This window comes from Talaromyces stipitatus, genomic scaffold (assembly GCF_000003125.1).
Source record: "Talaromyces stipitatus ATCC 10500 scf_1105507295549 genomic scaffold, whole genome shotgun sequence".
Lineage (NCBI taxonomy): Eukaryota > Fungi > Ascomycota > Eurotiomycetes > Eurotiales > Trichocomaceae > Talaromyces > Talaromyces stipitatus.
In genome coordinates, this window is record NW_002990117.1 from 149,385 (window position 1) to 167,041 (window position 17,657).

The 17,657-nt window shown below is 48.6% G+C and overlaps 7 protein-coding genes across 7 annotated transcripts; 4 read left to right on the forward strand and 3 right to left on the reverse strand.

Moving 5' to 3' along the window:
• Window positions 1-509: 509 nt before the first annotated feature.
• TSTA_009310 (uncharacterized protein) lies at window positions 510-1,999 on the forward strand (the record flags this gene model as incomplete). The annotated part of the gene is made up of 4 exons (XM_002482998.1): window positions 510-704; window positions 751-1,486; window positions 1,530-1,597; window positions 1,661-1,999. The coding sequence occupies 4 exons, from the start codon at window positions 510-512 to the stop codon at window positions 1,997-1,999; spliced, it is 1,338 nt and encodes a 445-aa protein (XP_002483043.1).
• A 236-nt stretch (window positions 2,000-2,235) lies between these two features.
• Window positions 2,236-4,790, reverse strand: TSTA_009320 (dynamin, putative). Its single transcript, XM_002482999.1, has 3 exons — window positions 4,591-4,790; window positions 4,271-4,534; window positions 2,236-4,217 (listed from the first exon to the last, which is right to left on the reverse strand). The coding sequence occupies exons 1-3, from the start codon at window positions 4,702-4,704 to the stop codon at window positions 2,403-2,405; spliced, it is 2,193 nt and encodes a 730-aa protein (XP_002483044.1). The 5' UTR covers window positions 4,705-4,790; the 3' UTR covers window positions 2,236-2,402.
• A 400-nt stretch (window positions 4,791-5,190) lies between these two features.
• On the forward strand, window positions 5,191-5,807 carry TSTA_009330 (BTB/POZ domain protein; the record flags this gene model as incomplete). The annotated part of the gene is made up of 3 exons (XM_002483000.1): window positions 5,191-5,267; window positions 5,315-5,441; window positions 5,487-5,807. 3 exons carry the CDS (start codon window positions 5,191-5,193, stop codon window positions 5,805-5,807), a joined length of 525 nt encoding a protein of 174 aa, XP_002483045.1.
• A 266-nt stretch (window positions 5,808-6,073) lies between these two features.
• Window positions 6,074-10,152, reverse strand: TSTA_009340 (uncharacterized protein; the record flags this gene model as incomplete). Its single annotated transcript, XM_002483001.1, has 3 exons — window positions 9,657-10,152; window positions 9,320-9,609; window positions 6,074-9,271 (listed from the first exon to the last, which is right to left on the reverse strand). Exons 1-3 carry the CDS (start codon window positions 10,072-10,074, stop codon window positions 6,074-6,076), a joined length of 3,906 nt encoding a protein of 1,301 aa, XP_002483046.1. The 5' UTR covers window positions 10,075-10,152.
• Window positions 10,153-10,178: 26 nt separating this feature from the next.
• On the forward strand, window positions 10,179-11,344 carry TSTA_009350 (uncharacterized protein; the record flags this gene model as incomplete). The annotated part of the gene is made up of 4 exons (XM_002483002.1): window positions 10,179-10,784; window positions 10,830-10,929; window positions 10,982-11,196; window positions 11,246-11,344. The coding sequence occupies exons 1-4, from the start codon at window positions 10,275-10,277 to the stop codon at window positions 11,342-11,344; spliced, it is 924 nt and encodes a 307-aa protein (XP_002483047.1). The 5' UTR covers window positions 10,179-10,274.
• A 405-nt stretch (window positions 11,345-11,749) lies between these two features.
• TSTA_009360 (conserved serine-proline rich protein) lies at window positions 11,750-14,007 on the reverse strand. Its single transcript, XM_002483003.1, has 4 exons — window positions 13,847-14,007; window positions 13,648-13,798; window positions 12,248-13,580; window positions 11,750-12,197 (listed from the first exon to the last, which is right to left on the reverse strand). The coding sequence occupies exons 1-4, from the start codon at window positions 13,895-13,897 to the stop codon at window positions 11,924-11,926; spliced, it is 1,809 nt and encodes a 602-aa protein (XP_002483048.1). The 5' UTR covers window positions 13,898-14,007; the 3' UTR covers window positions 11,750-11,923.
• A 1,461-nt stretch (window positions 14,008-15,468) lies between these two features.
• TSTA_009370 (uncharacterized protein) lies at window positions 15,469-17,446 on the forward strand. Its single transcript, XM_002483004.1, has 2 exons — window positions 15,469-15,696; window positions 15,746-17,446. The coding sequence occupies exons 1-2, from the start codon at window positions 15,532-15,534 to the stop codon at window positions 17,174-17,176; spliced, it is 1,596 nt and encodes a 531-aa protein (XP_002483049.1). The 5' UTR covers window positions 15,469-15,531; the 3' UTR covers window positions 17,177-17,446.
• The last annotated feature ends 211 nt before the right edge of the window (window positions 17,447-17,657 follow it).

The following is a 17,657-nucleotide window of genomic DNA, read 5'->3' on the forward strand; positions in this document are numbered from 1 at the left end:
CTTCCTTGTAGTGATGGGTTCCTTTCGTCAACAGTAACGCATATTGGCGATTTGCACCGCGCCGACTACGAGCTTGAGTCGTGATTGGCTCAGATGGACGTAAACCTCTCGGTATCGAACCCAAGTTCAGTTCGTCGCATACGTGACCGGCTAGATAAATACTCGACGCCTCCCACAGTCTCCGTCCTTTCTCTTTCTTCTTCCGGCTTCCTAACAACATGGATATCATCAGCATTTATGCCATCACCGCCGGCGGTGTCTTTGTCATTCTTTTCCTGATCAGGGTTCTCCCATATGTGTATCAAATAGCTAAAAGCTTTGAAGTGTACATTTCTCGATATTTGATGTTTCCATTCTTTCTTCGTCGCCATCGCTTCGTTGGCCCATGGACACGTGGGGCTGTTTTAATTCACCTTCTCTACACAGGGACCAATTTGTTCTGTCTTTGTTTCGGTGTCTCTTCGCCAACAGAATTTGCAGATAGATCAGGAACTCTGGCTGTGGTCAATATGGTCGCCTTATTTGCGGGGGGACACCTGAGCATCTACGGGGATATATTGAGTATTTCTCGCCACACATGTCTCCAGATCCATCGGAGCACTGCTTGGATGGTGACAGGTTTGTTAGTTCTACATGTTGTTTTAATTTCTACGATCCAGAAGAGTCTTTCGTTGAATCGAACAAGCAACCTTTCTGCACTCATTGTAAGTTGTTAACCTTTTCATATATATCGTCTCTGATTTGAAATAGGGGGCCGGATGTGTAGTAGGAGTTTCACTCCTTACACTGCCGTATGTTCGCCGTCATATTTTCGAACTTTTCCTTCGAGCCCATCAGGTCCTTGCATATATTCTTTTATATGCCACATGGCGACATGTTCCACCTGGTGATCGCCTTTTAAGGATTTGTACTATTACCACAGTTGCGTTACTTTCAATAGCGTTCCTACTACAGCTTGGCCTTTTGCTCTATCGGAATCGGGTCTTCTCATTGCAGGGATGGCCTCGAGCGCGGGTTTCCTGTAACCGTCCCAAGATTGATGGGAAACCAGATTCAGATGTAATCATTCAAGTTCGTGTGGCCCTTACACGACCGGTGAGGATTGAAGCGGGACAGTACATCAATTTATGGATGCCTTCGTTGACCTGGTGGTCATGGGCGCAAGTGCATCCATTCATGGTCACCTCGTGGTCTCACAGCGCCCAGGAGACGTTGGACATACTGATTCAGCCTCGGCGTGGGTTTTCTCGCGAACTGCTGAAGCACGCCCGTGCTGCTTCGCAAGGATCAGCTTCGTTGCGTGCGTTGATCATTGGACCACATGGCCTGAGCGAGAATGTCGATCGATATGAGAGTGTTGTGCTTGTGGCTAGTGGCTTTGGTGTCGCAGCTGTCATTCCTTATCTCAAAAAGCTCGTGTACAGCTACAACACCTCAACATCTCGAACGAGAAGAGTGCATCTTGTCTGGGAGATTGAGACTCTTGGTGAGTACCATGACATAAAATAAACTTACGCTAACATGTGAAGATATCGCGATCGCGGTGCAAGCAACGCTGAATAGTCTACTGGAAGATGATATCTTAAAGAAACGTTACGTAAGTAGCATATTCCTCGTTTGCTAGTGCAATCAGATGCTGATATATTGAGTGCTGGACTAGATCTTGACCATCTCGATCTACGTGAAATCCGACCAGATCATTGGCGACGTGATGAAATTCGGGAACCACGACCGAGCTGTTGTTTACAACCGAAGTGCAAACTATGATCAGATTCTGCATGCGGAAATGTCTGGAGAGCTCATTGAGAGACTCCCAAACGCCCAAGAAGAGAAGGGAGAGTCATTAGTGATGGGTATGTGCCATCTGAGAGAGAAACTTCCATGTACTAATGAACTTCTAGTAGCAGCATCCAGTCTGGTCCGCGACCAGATTCGATTAATCCTTCGAGACTATGTACACCAGAAAGCGAAAATGGCTGTTCTCGAATATCGGCCCTGATTTTTATTTCTCAAATCGTCCTCGCAGTAGGTTCTGGCATCACTTATCATGCTATTGAGTGGATCTTGGGTGAAAATTTTCGTTCACAAGCGTAGAAAGTCTCGAATTGCGTAGAAGCTTGCGAGACCGGGGGGGTTCAGTAGAAAGCAGTGCCATAGCGTTGATAAGAAAAATAAGCCTGTTACTCAAAATCCGGGGACGGTGTGGGCTTTATTTTGTGGAGGGCAATGAGCATTCCAGAGCGTTCAGCTACTACATTGCGTTCGTTAATACATCAATACAGAGCTTGACTCAAGCAGACAGTTGACAGACATCTCAACCAACTACTTTACAAAACACCGTCGTCCTTCTCCCCCAACCGCGGTAGAATGATATGATGGTGTATCTCATCCGGAATTATACATCAAGGTTTTAAGATGCGCATAGCCACCTCCAAATCGTTGATCTTTTTCTCCAGGGTGCTCCGTCTTTCCTTAGTAATTGGTGACTCGCCGGCGATGTTTTCCAGCTGCTCCGCCTCCAGTCTTATGGCCCACTCCTGACTGAAAACAGCCAGAGGACTTGCAGGTCCTGTTAGCAGGCAGTGATCGATAGCTTGGTGGTAAACATTATCGACGAATCGTTTTCGCGCTACTTTGTAGTAAGATTGAAGAATGTCATGTAATTCCTCCTTGACGTGTTCCGCATTGCTTTTACTGGTTGTAGCATGTCTGACTGACTCCAGATCGACAATAAGGTTGTCTGTAGTAACTACCCCCTTGCCGAAGGCATTGGGTTGGACTTCCCTCCGAGCCTTTCCCTCCAATAATGCAGCTATTCGATTGCCACGTGAAATCTGGAGTTCTTCATTGAAATAATGATTCAAAGTATATGGTCTTTTTTCCCGCTCCGTGGACACAAGAAACCTGGCTTGATTCGTCGCTGCTCTATACCTGTCAAGGACTTCTTCGAGAATAGAAGACCATATCTCTTGTTGAACTCGAATATCGGTACAAAGCATCTTCACGGCCGTGATCATGAACCGATGAATGGCCAGTATAACCTTACTCACATACACCTGCGTCAGTTTCTCCCATTTGCTAGATTGCTCCCTGAACGCGCTAGAAAGTATAGCACCACCAAAGGTACCCAACTCTACACCACGAGATTGTAAATAAAGTTCCCCAAGCCAATCCATAATGTCGTCCCGTGGGTAGTCAACTTCGAAGTCCCTAGTGACAATATTTTCTAGAATAGGGTCTTCAAAGCCAAGGTCGTCGACTGGGGACTGATTTGTACTTGTTTCCGGCCACGAATCGGATTTCGCTTCCTCGCTTTCGTTCTCATTTCTATCTCCACTGGTTTTGCACTGGGTTTCGAAATGACGGAGATGCGCATTATCCTCAAAATCCGAGTTAAATTGCTCGGTGAGGTTGACGACATCCGTAATAAGCCTGAGTTCACTAGTGTTCTCAAATGCGCTGTGGCTATAGTAGTGAGCGTTAAGGGCTGCCTGAACTAGTTCCTGGAATTGACGACCCAATGCACTCAGAAATAGACGTTGTTCTTGCTCAGTCTGACGTGCTGGCCCGAGACGATCCAACTGGCTCCGACAATCCGTCAACTGTTTTGGACATCTTCTGCAGTCTCGGGAACTCCCTACGGGTGATTTGGCTAGGAGCTCACCCAGTCTTGCCTTCAAGGCCTGCACACCGAGTCGATCTTTCGGCAAATCACTCCAAGGTTTTTCCCGGAATAACTGTTCTACCGCACTCTGATCGAACTTATCGTCATCGTCCGCGCCGCGATTTCGAACAACATAATATCCAAGTGCAAGCGGTTTTTTCTTTCCCAACACCACATTGCACACAGCAGCCTGTGCGCTGACTTCGGTAACAAGATCCGGCTTCGTCAAAACTCCCAGAGTCCGCTCGCCTGCTTTATCATAATCCTCAGCAAGTGTCAGAATTTCCTGCGTAGCAGGGTCCACATTGCTGGGGAGAACAGCGAGGATGATGGTACGGTTATCTCTGATATATTTCTTCACCATGTTTTGAACCAGGATGATGTCAAGTTTTGTCGTTACTCCTTCCGTTGGATTACGGAATATTCCCGGTACGTCTATGAGGGTCAGATAGTCTTCGTCAGGACCGCATATTTCGACTTTTAAGACATCTTCGCTAAAAACCCTGCCATCGCTCGAAGCAGGGTCCGTCCGGATCCCCATCCGATTGTTGACCTGTGGCTGAGTCAGCGTATGCCTATCAGAGTAATCTTCAAAGGGGAACCGACTTCCTTGAGGATGCTCTGAAAATGATCACGGAACTTTTCCGGAGATAACAACCCTGGATCATACTCTTCTAAGCGCTTTCTATGTTCGTCAGATGCACGCGGCCCAGGAATGATGCTGATGTCAACTCGAGAAACTACGTCACGGCGGGACGTTATCTGCGTCGCGTAGCGGGTACAGAGCTCTAGGTTGCGAGGAAATGGAATGTTTGTGAGGCTCTGCAACAGGGAAGATTTCCCAGAGCTTTGGTCGCCAACGACAACCAGCTAGGATACGATAATGAGATTCGAGAAAGGCATATTTTGGGGCATTGAACGTCTACCTGCGGAAGAGGAACGTGTTGACCGACGTTTTTCTCACGAAGTTCGTCAATCTTTCGTAACAATATTGGGTTGGCCAGATGACCAGCATCTCGATTGAGTGTATCGACAGTCATGTTCGTATAGGAGAAATCCGAAAACTGATCACGTTGGGAGGCTCAGAACTCAGTGTCTGGAGACTTAATGTTAACTTGACCGAATCAATTAGTCAAAAAACTTTATTTGCGTGATATTTATGTACAGTAGGTGTCTGGGTGAGAGAAAGAGGGGAAATGCAGGTATGAGTTGTCTTGCAACACATCTATCTGGTACATGCAGAATGAGAGCTAGTATTGTAATTTCGACGGGACGCAAGCTTTCTTTGGTTTGGACTTATTTTCCTCCCTCTCCGGTTGGTTTGGGAACTGTGTAATTCTGTCGATATATGTTATTGACCTATCAATTTTTGCTCATCAGAGACAAGCTGTACTATATTTCTTCTGAAATAGATAGCAACGCCGCCTAGTGTCTGATAGAAGTATAATCTGGCCGACTTAAATACTTCCCTTTCTCTCCCAATTACTACAACATTTACATCCAGAGCCACAACGTAACCAGACACAATGCCAGAAGACAAAGTGGCTGTGATTGGAAGTCAAGATGCACAAATGCAGACTGACTTAGGCGCTAGTATAAAGAGGTAAGTCTTTTTGAATTGTGCGAAAGTCAGGATTCTAACAACAGCAGCTATATCCTCTCGGCTCAATTTGCCGACCTTACTATTCGCACTGTCGATCAAGAATTCAAATTCCATCGATTGGTCGTTTGTGGCCAGTCAGAGTATTTTTCTCGACTATACAAAGGAGAATGGACGGTAAGAGCGCGGTTCTATGATGCAGGCTAAATCTAATGTGCCCAGGAAACGAATGGAAACGAGGTCTCTCTCCATGACGATGACCCTTGTGCCATACAGGCGATGATTCATTTTATGTACGGGTTTGACTATGATAGCAGTGGTAGCGAGCACAGTCGTGCGCCACCTATGCTGTTTAATGTCAAGCTGTACCAGATCGCGGATAAATATGTCGTTCCGCATCGAAAACAAAAAGCAAAAGAAAAATTCGAGACTATTGTGCAGACGTGCTGGCGAGTGTCGATACCCAGAGCGACCGACCTGAGTGCTCAGCAAACACAAGGGGGTGGACATAACTGGGTTCACCTGTGGTTAGCGCAGGCCTAGTGCTAGATAGGGTCCAGGTAACAAGAACTAGGGCCGGGGCTTTGAGGACAAAGAACAAGGTGGATCGGCCGGGGTGAGGAAACCGGAATCTGTGCACCTGGATTTGCCCGCAACCCAAAAGTTTGCACCTGGGTGCAAGGTGGAACCAGGTGCCTCCACCGCGGTCGCAGTGGAGCCCAGGTCACTGCTAAACCCAGATCTCCGCAACTCGGCCTAGAATAAACCTGAAGCCACCCTCTCATGCCCCCCGTTCTGGGTGCAGTAAATCATCGGCCGCGCTTCCGGCCTTGTACTAACGGGGTCTCTTTGGCAAGGTCATCCGCCGCCATCGCCATCGCCCGAGTGATGGGCCGCTCCAGGGGCCCGTCTCTGAGAAGCAGGAAGATGGATCTCGTCCCCTCCGCCAGCGCCGCCTGGACACATTTCGCGGCTGCGATTGCGTGCATGTTTCGATCGACGAATTCGACCGGCTCATCCCGTTCGTACCGTAAGGCAACGCGCACCGCGCGGAGCGGATCCGATGGGTCGAGTGGGATTCGTTCCATTTCTCTCCATTTGTTGGCCTTCCACACCCAGAAGATCATTGAATCCGCTCCAAGGTCATCGGGAAGCAGCGGGAGTTGTCGTCGAGGATCAGACGTCTCGTTCCGCCGTGACTTCGCCTCTTTGGGGGCTGGGTTGCGGCTCCTCCAGAGACGAGCCAGTCCAGATGCCGGCGAGGCGGCTTGCTCCGCAGTCGCTGAAGAATCGGGACCAACATTGCCTGGGGAGATTTCCTGGTTGCCCGGCCACGCTGGGCCTGTGGCCATGATCGTCTCGAATTCAAGCAGAGTTCGCCGTGGTAATGACGGATCGAACGATGCCCGTGATCCACGTGGCTTTTTCGGCGCGATAGCCGATTTCCTGGTTTTCTTAATGCCCATGGGCTGTCTTGGGCTCGCGATCTTTTGCGATAAACGTGCTGCCCTTGGCACGCTGGCTACAGGAACCGCTGTCGAGGTATGATCTGGTTCGAAGGTCTCAGAAGCTCCTTCGGGAGACACAGTAGGCTCTGTAAGCCGTTCCGGTGGCGCAGTCATCACCTCCTCGTCCGGTTCATAAAGATCCTCATTATCCGCACTGCGAGTCTGAGTGAAGTGGTCATCAATCTCAAGTGGTGCTCGTTTCGCGTTGGCAACCTTCTCTTTATCGGCCCGCCTGCGTTCGGCGATCTGTTCTTGAAGTTGTCTCTGGCGATCGTCATCGATGATGACGGATGGAATAGGATTCGAAACTTCTGCTTCTTCGGTAATCGGCTCTAATCCAGCAGTGATGGTTCGTGGTGGTGATCCGTCGTTGGTTGGCACATCTCCGGCGTGCGAGTCCAAGGCAGCCTGGCGAGCATTCTCGAGGGAATTTTGCGTTGCAATGCCATGTGGTCCAACACGGGCATTATGATCCTCATCCAGCGAATCGGAAGTTTCCCGTAATTGGGTGATGAGACTGGGCAAGTCAGGCGTGATGTCAATTTGTGTGGTGGAGCTCAGTCGTTCCAATGGGACTGCGTCGGTCGGTGTGGAGATATGGTCATCATTCTGTTCTAGATGCGCCAGAGCGACGGCTCTCTCCTGCGCAATACGCTCCTCCTCGGCAGAGGCTCTTTCTGCAGCGTTTTGGCGAAGACGTTCTTGTTCAGCTGCGACGGCTAGTCTTTCCTTTTCTTCCTCGGCTGCACGCTCTTCCGCTTCTCTCTCCAACCGAGATTGCTCTGCTGCCTGCTCCTCTGCTTCTCTGCGGATTCGCTCCTGCTCTGCGGCTTGCTCTTCTGCTTCGCGTTGTATTTGCTGTAGTCGCTCTTGTTGAGCTGCTTCATTTGCGGCTCTTTCTTCTGCTTCTCTTTGTAAACGGACCTGCTCAGCGGCAATCGCCTCTTGTTCTAGCCGTTCTTGTTCAGCTGCTTCGGCGGCCGCTCTCTCTTGGGCTTCTCTCTGAAGTCGTTCCTGTTCAGCCTCTGCAGCAACTCTTTCCGCCTCTCGACGAAGACGTTCTTGCTCAGCCATCTCTGCTGCCGCCCTGGCTTCCGCCTCTTTTCGAAGACGCTCCTGTTCGATCCGTACGCGCTCCTCTTGTTCTCGGCGTTCTTGTTCCGCCGCTTCTCTCTGTAACCGGACCTGCTCGGCTGCAATTGCTTCTCGTTGCAGCCGTTCCTGTTCAGCAGCCTCTGTGGCCACTCTTGCCGCCTCTTGACGAAGACGTTCTTGTTCAGCCACAGCAGACGCTTCTCTCGATAGGCGTCTCGGATCGGTGATGCCTGGTACTGCTCCCGGGGAGACCTCTTCCGTCTCAGTCACGAGCAAAGGGCCATCCATCCTGGTCTCGGATCCGCCTTCAGATGCATCATCGGGAACAAATAGCGGCGAACGGGGGCTCGCAGAGTTGGCTACGCTAGCAGTTCTTTCGCCAGGGGCATCGGGTGGTGGAGAGAAACACCTTCCAAAAAAGGCGAAATACACACTCCGCCGCACAAACCAGGTCGAGACCTTCTCGGTAGCTGATACTTCGCGGTGCAGGTGGTCAATGAACAGGAATCGGCGATCGTTTTTCTGGGCCTGTCGAGACGGGAGCCCACCCCGTGCCCTCCGGTTGTCAGCAAATGTCATGACAGGGCGGGAATGCAAAGGCTGTTCGCACGGAGTGGCCGCGGCGAAGCACTCGACAATGCGGCGAACCGACCGCTCCAAATCAGCGGCTGAATACTGATAACTCTCAGGTTTTCGAGCTTTGAGCAGGCAGTCCACCGCGATTTGTCGATCGGGAGATTGATTGATGATCTCCTCGATGCCAGCAGACGTGAAGCCCAGCTTCTGTGCAAGGACCGCCATCTCGTAAACGACAGTTTCATCGGCTTTCTCGTTCGCGGGTCTTGTTAATAGATCATTGCTTTCGGGGTCTTTGCTCATGCTGGGGTAATGACGCATTGCGTACAACCAAACCTGTCGATACGCCAGCTCCAGATGATTGACGTTGTCGCTGGGACGACGGCTCAATTGGGATTCGGTCGTCTGGATGAGGCAATCATCACCAGATGCCGCAGGACGCGCATAGGAATGGCTCATCGCCGACCATAGCGTAGGATGAGTTTTGGACAGCGGAAACAGTCGCTTCACCGCATCAGCGCACGCCTCCAGATAGTCCATGTCCCGGAAAAATGTGTGGAGAGACGGAATCAGACCGTCAAACTGTTGCATGCGCTCCCACATATTGCTTCGCTCCGTCTCACTGAATTCCCCCAGAACCTCGCCGCTGATCACCCAACCACGTACCGTTCTTGCATCGACCCGGGACCCTCCCGGCGCCATCGATTCCAGTTTCTTCACCGTGTGTGAATCGATCTTCCTTATGGCGGCGAGGTTGGGATGAGTGGGGTCGACGCTCACGAGCTCGACCCAGAATTTCTTGATGTGTGAAAGATAGTTCAGAACCTCCTATAAAAGATCAGTCATGCCCGCGGCGATCGGAGAGGTTTCAATCACCTTATCACTGTCGAGAGCCATCACTTTGGACAGCTTCCCAATGCTCATCCCATCCCACACTCCAGAAATTGGTAACAGTGCGTCAAAAGCACATTGAATATCGATATTTTTGTGAAGCTGTTGGAGACGCCTCGCCTTGCTCGATGATAACCTCACCCACCATCGCCTCTGAAAGTGAGCGTTGTGCTCCTGTTGGTATTGGCGGATTTTGCGGTAGATCTCTCCGTCGTTGGGCCGTCGTTCGTTGGCGTATTCTTCGATGAGTGCGGTGCGTAACTCGGTGCTGATATCTATGCCTCCTTAGTTCTGCAGACGGGAAGGGAGGGGTGACGGTTACCATCAAGGTAGAGGTCAACGGTCCACCATCGGTCTTCTCCTAGAAGGACTTCCGCTCCAGCTCGAACCCGATGCTGACCGTGGAGACAGAAAACCTGACCAGCAGAGAACTGAAGGTGGGGGATACTTTGTGGCGTCGTAGTGAGCAGTTCATCTTGGGCCTTGTGTGCTGCACGGAGTGCTTCCTGCAGGGACTCCCGCGAGACGACACCTGTAATGTGATTTTGAATCTCATATCGGCGGCATCCTTCTGAGCGAAAAACCTCACGGAGTCGGTCTATATTTTCGGGATCTATCGTTCGTGACGAGTCGGGGTGGAAGCTGATGTGATCGAGATCGATCTTAGCGGTGCCTAGGTATTTTCGACTTCGCTCGGTTCCCACTTGGAGCTCAGTGTCTGTAAATAGGAAGGGCTCCATTATTGGTGGCTAGTTATGTCCCCAAAATGATTCGGGATCGCGAAGGGGGTGAGACCCTTTTATAGGTGGTCTGTCATCTACTCTGCGACCGTTGCAAATCGATCCCACTTGAGTTCGTCTGAAATTATAAATAATCTAAATAGTTCCCTTCCCACTCTTATTTTATTTCCCATCGTTTACTTTTGGAGCCGTAAGCCATCATGTCTTCCAAGTCAGACAAACATAAAACCGCGTTCGATCTTGAATCCAAGGTAGTTCAACCCCCTACTTTACAAACCCCCCTTCAGAATGTCCCGGAAAACGAAGCGATTGAACTTTCAAAAAAGCGAAAGCACTCTCCGAGCAGGGAGAATCTTGACCAAGCTCCGAGTCACGGACAAAGAAGCATTCTGAAATTCAAAAACGAGTCTCCATGGAATTCATACAGGAAGGAATTTGGCTGTGAGCTTGCCGGAGACGCCGTCGCAGTCGTCCATAGCAAAAACCCTTCGAGAGTTCTGCTACTCAGGTCCTACCCTGACGCTATTTCGTCCAAGATGCTACAATGGTTCTCCCAACATCAACACCCGCATATTATGTCTGCAAAGGAGGCCTATTTCTTCAAGAATTCATTATACATTATATGTGAAGACCTCCCCTTGACTGTGGAGCATCTCATTGTCTGTCGTGCCTATCCAACCGAAGGCCAACTCGCCGTGATCATGAGACAGGTAATCATTTCGCTATCCCTCAAAGACGCAACTAAACCTTGATAGATTCTAGAGGGTCTATCATACCTGGTAACCCAAGGTCTCGAGCATCAGGCTTTGAAATCATCGAACATCTTAATGAATCTGGATGGCATCGTCAAAATAGGTAGAGTCTTGGAATGTCTTCTCTTCGCGAAGTATGCACTGAGTCCATCCAGGCTCGTTAGAAGACGTTCAGGCCCGAGACCAGAACCGAGACCAACGCGCAACTCTGGACGCTATAAAGACAATTACTATGGAGCTGATGGAGAAGCATACTAAAAAGAATGGTACTACTGGCGTGAATGACCTGAAGCGTTGGCCAGTGGACTCCAATGCGGTGAAATTTCTAGCAGCCACTGACTCTGTCAGCTCTGTCGATGAGTTGAGAAAGGTGAGATGCCTCCAACCAATTTCGTTGTTGTGGTCTGACGGTCTATTAGCACCAGCTCATAAGACAATGCACCGCCACTGAGGGTGAGCTGGTTGGTTTAGCGCGATTTGCCTTGGTGTCTACTCGCACTTTCTATTCTTATCCATAGTGAGCTAAATGCTGGTTGCTCTGATGTCGTCCCAATCTTCTAGGAGATTGAGCTTAGTAAGCAAAATTTTTATTGGAACTTTTCCGTACTAGTTCTAACTAGGTTAGGCCAACCAAAGAAGATTCTTAGAGTAGGGATTTTTCTGATATTTGTGCACACTATCTAAAACTTCACTATCTGACAATCTTGATCCTTTTTATACTCACATTCTCAAGAAAAATGACATCACTAAATACCACAATCTGTGATCAATCTTGTGACAATCTTGTGTTGATATGCGAAATCGACATAGAATCTGATTCTCGAAATTTCCTGTTGATCAATATTCATACGATTCTCTGAATCCTATTCCCGAAAAGGAATAGCGTATTTTAGTTCCAACAATCTAACCTTATCACGTGATTATTCCGGTATGTTGGAACTAATTCTTGGTAATTCCAGATACGGATTAGTTCCTGGATAGTGAGCAATAACTTCATTGCACATCGATTCAGTATAAAGATAGCAACGTTGAGCAAAACATGAATGCACTCCCTGAAGTCTCTAATGTATGCTTTAGATCCAAACACTTACTGTTCCCTAGGTATGTCCAACAACTTCAGAAACATCCGTATCGATCTTCGTATTGATTCGCTTCCAGGGCGTGTTTGCACACCCATCGCTGTCAATTGTATGGGGCAAACCATCAATAGTACCTCTAACTTCTTTCTCTGTCAAAGTGAGAGCAGGCTTCTTGCCGTTTAAGAGATCTTTGACAGGCTGCTCATATGTGCGACATAGTGCTACGACCCTAGGCTGAGTATTTAAGACGTATATGATAAAAGCCTCCAGTTCAATAAGATCGATTTTGCCGCTGTGGCAGTGATCAGCATAAATATGCATTTCAGGACACGGGTTGCTCACATAGCGGTGTCAATGTTGTTAAAGATGATCAGTGCACCCCATCCAATATAGTGAGAGATCAGATACCATCTCCTCCCCCTAGCATTAGTATTGACGAAGTGACGGCGGTCCTTGGATGCTAATGGATTTTCGGAATATCGATCACCGCCTTCCAACCCCATAAGCTTGTCAATGGCATGACTTGGAATTCTGCGCCGATTCAGGCCGGTCTTATAATTATGGCTTTCAGGGTTTGCCATATCATCGCACAGGTGTATGAAAGACAGGTGTAGTTTTAACTGCGCAAAACGACGTCTGATCACATTGAATTTAGTCTCTTTTCCGAGATCTCGGAGATACCGGAAGAGCCTCAGACAGGAAGCACCCGCTGGCAGGTCTTCTGGCATCGAAAGATGGAGAGGGTCAGGGCTCCAGAATTGATTTGTCCGCCAAAGATCGCTTAGATTCTCTAGAAAGCTTGCCAGGTCCGGCCGTGAACCTTTTGTACACAGTTCCAATACTCGGATGAAAGCAGACTCCGATAATTCTTCTTCCTCCTCCTTACCAGAACCAAATAGACACCGCATTTGATCATAAGCGGAATACCTTGTCACTGAATGAGAAGCATCAGCTTGCTGATGGGAGATCTTCTGAGCGGTAGACCGTGCATAAGACTTTGCTTCGCTGCTCTTCTTCAAAGAGGAGTTTTTCCTAGGTCCAGGCTGTCGTAGACGGCCACCATCACCAGTCGGCCGGACTCGTTTCTTCTGTGGAAGGATATCATTGCCTTCACCGCTCACATCTTCTACACTTGCTTGCATATTTTCACCATCACCAGTCGGCCGGACTCGTTTCTTCTGTGGAACGATTTCTTCGCCTTCATCGTTCACACCTTCTACACTTGGTTGCATATTTTCATCACAACCAGTCGGCGAGGCTCGTCCAGTTTGTAGAATTATATTATTGTTTTCGTCGCTCACATCGTAGACACTTGGTTGCATATTAGCTCGCGTTGCGACCTTCTTGATCTCCGGAGTTGAATAATCCGCTGTTTCAATCGACGTTAGGGAACTTATTGCTGCGATCCCGCGCACGTTCGACGAGCTAATATCAGGGTTACCATTGTCCTCCAGGTTACGCATAGTATCAGTAGATGGAAGACTGTTGTTGTTCCAGTTCCGTCCTAGATCACCCAAAGTTAACCTCTCAAGCCTGTCATCCGAGCCGTGACTTAGGAGCCCTTCGCTTAGTGGCTCGCCCTGCTTTTCTAGCAAAACCGGGTTGATGCATGGAGGATCTGGTATGTGATCGGGTTCTACTTTATGCGGATCGTGGTGTGGACGAGAGAGATCACCTGACAATATATTAATAATCAAAACAATCAAGTCACACTGCGGACAAAAATTCTTCTTGTAACGAACCTCTTTGTTGCAACTTTGGACGACGAATTTTTATTCCTCTGAAGCAAGACAATTCCGCCCCCTCGATTTCTTTAACGAGACGAGCTAGCTTCTGGCCAGTTTTGTCGAATTGGGAAACCGCCTCTATGAACTGGCAAACAACCAATCCAAGCTAGCACTTTGATTAGCAGGTGAATTTCCTGACATGAGTAGAACTGACCTCTGGGTTTGCTGTGATCGCACGATCGAGAAACTCTGGAATACGGCCCATGGCTATACCCTATTTTGCAGAACGGTATACCCCCATACACCGCTGAATTACCGAATGAGTTACCTGATAAAAAATAAGTACGAAGAATATTTTTGATAGAGCGATGTTAGACCGCAGTGCTGGTCGTTCGGTGGGTAGATTGGGTTGACAACTGGTGCAGGAGGAAAGAATGGCAAAGATCCCACATTTTACGTAGTCAGTATTGGGGCAAATCAGACAGGTACAACGATCCGGAACGGGAACAGTGACTGAGAACTGAAAGAGACAAACGATAGAACTTCATGGACCTGTGGAGAAATATCAAGGCCCACACTTTCCTTAGTGGTGTGGTTCACATGCCGTATATCCATGTGCAGGTGATCGAAGTGCGAGGAAAATGAGAAACCGTCTGGAAGATCAGGTTCCTCTTCTCATCAAAAGGGCGGCTCTACAACATACGTAATGCGTAGTAAATCAAAACAAGACAGAGCTCAACACTATCGATTAGTTCCTTCTGGATGCAGGAGAATCGCCCACGTGTGAATCAACCTATTCCTGCCAGGCACCGGAAGCAGAGAGGCTAGCCATTCCAGTGTCGTCCAATTAACTGTGCCCAGCGGGGTATCGAACCGCATCGAATCGTATCTCCGCGGTCGATCAGGGTTTCAAAGCCAGTCCTGCACAGAGTACGGAAAGACCTGTACACAGAGTGGAAAATTACGGCGCAAAAGTCCGTACTCCGTATCCGTAGTTGTCAACCATCAAAAGTACTTTTACGTTAGCGAGTGTTTTCCCAATGTAGTTAATGCGCCGACGACACCATATGCTCAATGCAAAAATGTGGTGGTTTCTGGTGAGGACCACCATGATCGTATGCCCTTGAAAATATGATGATTCTCCATCCTACCCAGATGGGCAAGTTTGTCATTAGTCGGCCGCCTTGGCCTCCAATTTTCGGTATCTCACCAATTGGATGCGGGACGGACATCCCGCCGTTTGGTGCCTGGATTTTAAGGCGTAAAATGACTAATACATGAATGGAGATATAATTGGATGCCTTAGACCCACCAAGCTTTTGGGTCGGCGCCAACTGACCTCGCGTTTCGACCTCCCTAACCCTTAACCCTAAGACCGACATGGGGTAGCCACCGACATAGGATCACTACGATATTGTAGCTGGGCCGACATGGGTGAGCCGCCCACAGATTGGTCCAATATCGTAGACGCCCTGATGGTTCTGCGGTAAATGTGCCCCACTGCGGCTTAATTGGTGGTTTTTTCGACAAATTAACTTTGCTCTAGAAAGCTCCGCTGATCCTGGCGCTTGCTTATTCTATATCATTGGTTGTTTTATAATTGGCACGACGGGGGGAATAAGTTCGATCATCTGGGTGGGTATTCCTTGGCAAAGACTCATAATCGGGGTGCCTGAATTTTAAGGCAGAACACTACTAGCAAGTGAGAGGAGTTGTAATTGGATATCGCGGGACCCACTTCGAATTTTGGGTGGGCGCCAACTGAGCCCAATTTCGACCTACCTCCTACCACTCAAAGGTCAACTCCGTTCCCTTTCTGATGCAATGCTATATATTCACTTGCCCTGGATTGTTTGCAATTAATCACCCTAGTCCTTCACATCAGTTAAGGCCTGGAATATGAAACGCGCAATAGCCCCTGATTCACCTGACGATGTGGGCCAACGGCCAGCGAAGCTGCGACGTCGAGACAGTTCAAGTACAGTTCCCATACCATCGAGCAAAAAGCAGGAGCAGATTACACTGCAACCGCCTTCACCTTTGTCGAACAATGTTAGCAGCAGGGTCAGTTGCAGGCACCTACTGTCATACTGATGTACTAAGTGAGTGTTAGAAAATTAACGAACAGGAATGTGGACATTCTGCGATTGTACCTCCGTCGAAACCGATCAACAAACGTCAAGAGATACTTCAGTGGATACCGTGCCCGTCAGAGGAGTTTGACGAGGTTGATATTATGAGTCAGCCTGCATCGAAAAGATCACGCTCACAATCAACGTCGACCGACCGTGGACGGACTCGTTCCGTTTCACCCAGTGCGAGTGCCTCCTCCCGAGATGCCAAATCATATGCATATAAGGCCGTGAACTATGTGACAATTCTGGAAACCAAAGGTTGCTTTATGCGCCAGTCGCCCGCCGGTCCGACTTCCGAAGAAGTCGCGCTTTGCCAGCGACTCCTCCATCAACCAGTGGAAACTCCACGCGGAACCCTCTTTGACAACGAGTTCATTGAGGGCTTTCACGACGCGTTACGAAATCGATCAGAAGCGCGACTATTAATAGATTTACATCCGCTCCTCATACCATCTGCAGAGAATCTGTTCATCCAAGGGAAGGAGGAACTAAGAGATGTGATTGATGGCTACAATGATCCATGGCTGAAGACGGAGCCAATCTATGGTCCCAAACCACAGCCAGATCATGCCCGAGGCTTGAGATGGTCAACCTTTTCAGACAGCCAGCGGCGAAAACTTGGAATCAAGCCTGATGAAAAATCTCTATATGCAGTGCGAGAAGATATGTACTTCCCTTACTTAACGGCAGAAGTCAAGTGTGGGAACCAGGCTTTGGAATTTGCGGATCGGCAGAATATGCACAGTATGTGTATTGCTCTTCGGGCTGTGGTCAGCGTAGCTCAAGCAGCCGGTTGTTCGGAAGAAGTGCACCGGAAGCTCCTTGGGTTTTCAATTTCACACGAATTAGAGAGTGTGCGAATCTACGGGCACTATCCTGAGATTGGTGAAGACGGAATTAAATATTATCGCTGGTTAGTGAAGCAGTTCAATATTTGGACAGAGGAGGATAAATGGGCATGTTATCATTTTGTGGAGAATCTTGATCGCGAATTCCTTCCTATCCACACCGGCCGATTAATGCATTTGCTGGAAGAAATTCCTGATCCACAAGACGTCCCTTTCGAGCTCGATATCGATGATGAGATTGGCTCCCAATCACGAATCTGGTCCCAGGAACGGCCCGCATATAGCCGGGCCCCATCTGCACAGAATCGGGGCTTACAGCCGGAGCTCCGTAGCATGATTCAAGTCTTACAACAGCAATTAGAGGAACAAAAATTACAGCAAGAGCAACTATCAGCAGAACAGAAGGCACGAGAAGAGAGACTAGCAGCAGAGCAGAAAACACGAGAAGAGAAGCTTCTCGCTCAACTGGAGCAGCAGAAAGCACGGGAAGAAAAACTCCTCGCTCAGTTGGAACAACAACAAGAAAGACTTTTCAAACTCTTAGAGCAGAAAGAGATATGACCTAACAATCAGACCTAAGCGATATGAGGTGATTAATATGAACGATAATATGAACTAGTAAGAACAGTTGGCTAGCGAGATTGTATGTATATTCAGTTCTCCGCCTTCTCGGTATACAGCAGGTTCCAAAGCCCGGCTTTTATAGGTAGTTTGGGTCACTGGTTTATATAGGACCCACCGGGCATGTAGGGTTGACTTAACTTGTAAGCTATTGTGAGAGGTAATCTTGGGGGCTATGTTTCTGGACTGCCTCATTGGATATCCAGGTTATCTGAGAGATCTCGCGATATTCTAACAACATCATGCGTTACATACTACATAGTACATTCTCTGCGTCGGGCATGTCAGTGTCGAACAGCTGTACCTAAGGAAACCGCTGTCCTTATGCCCAGTCAAATTAAATTCAAACAGATATAACACTTTTCCAAGATTAAATATTTTCAACTTCTCATAAGAGGAACTTCGCTAACTTCGAAGAAAG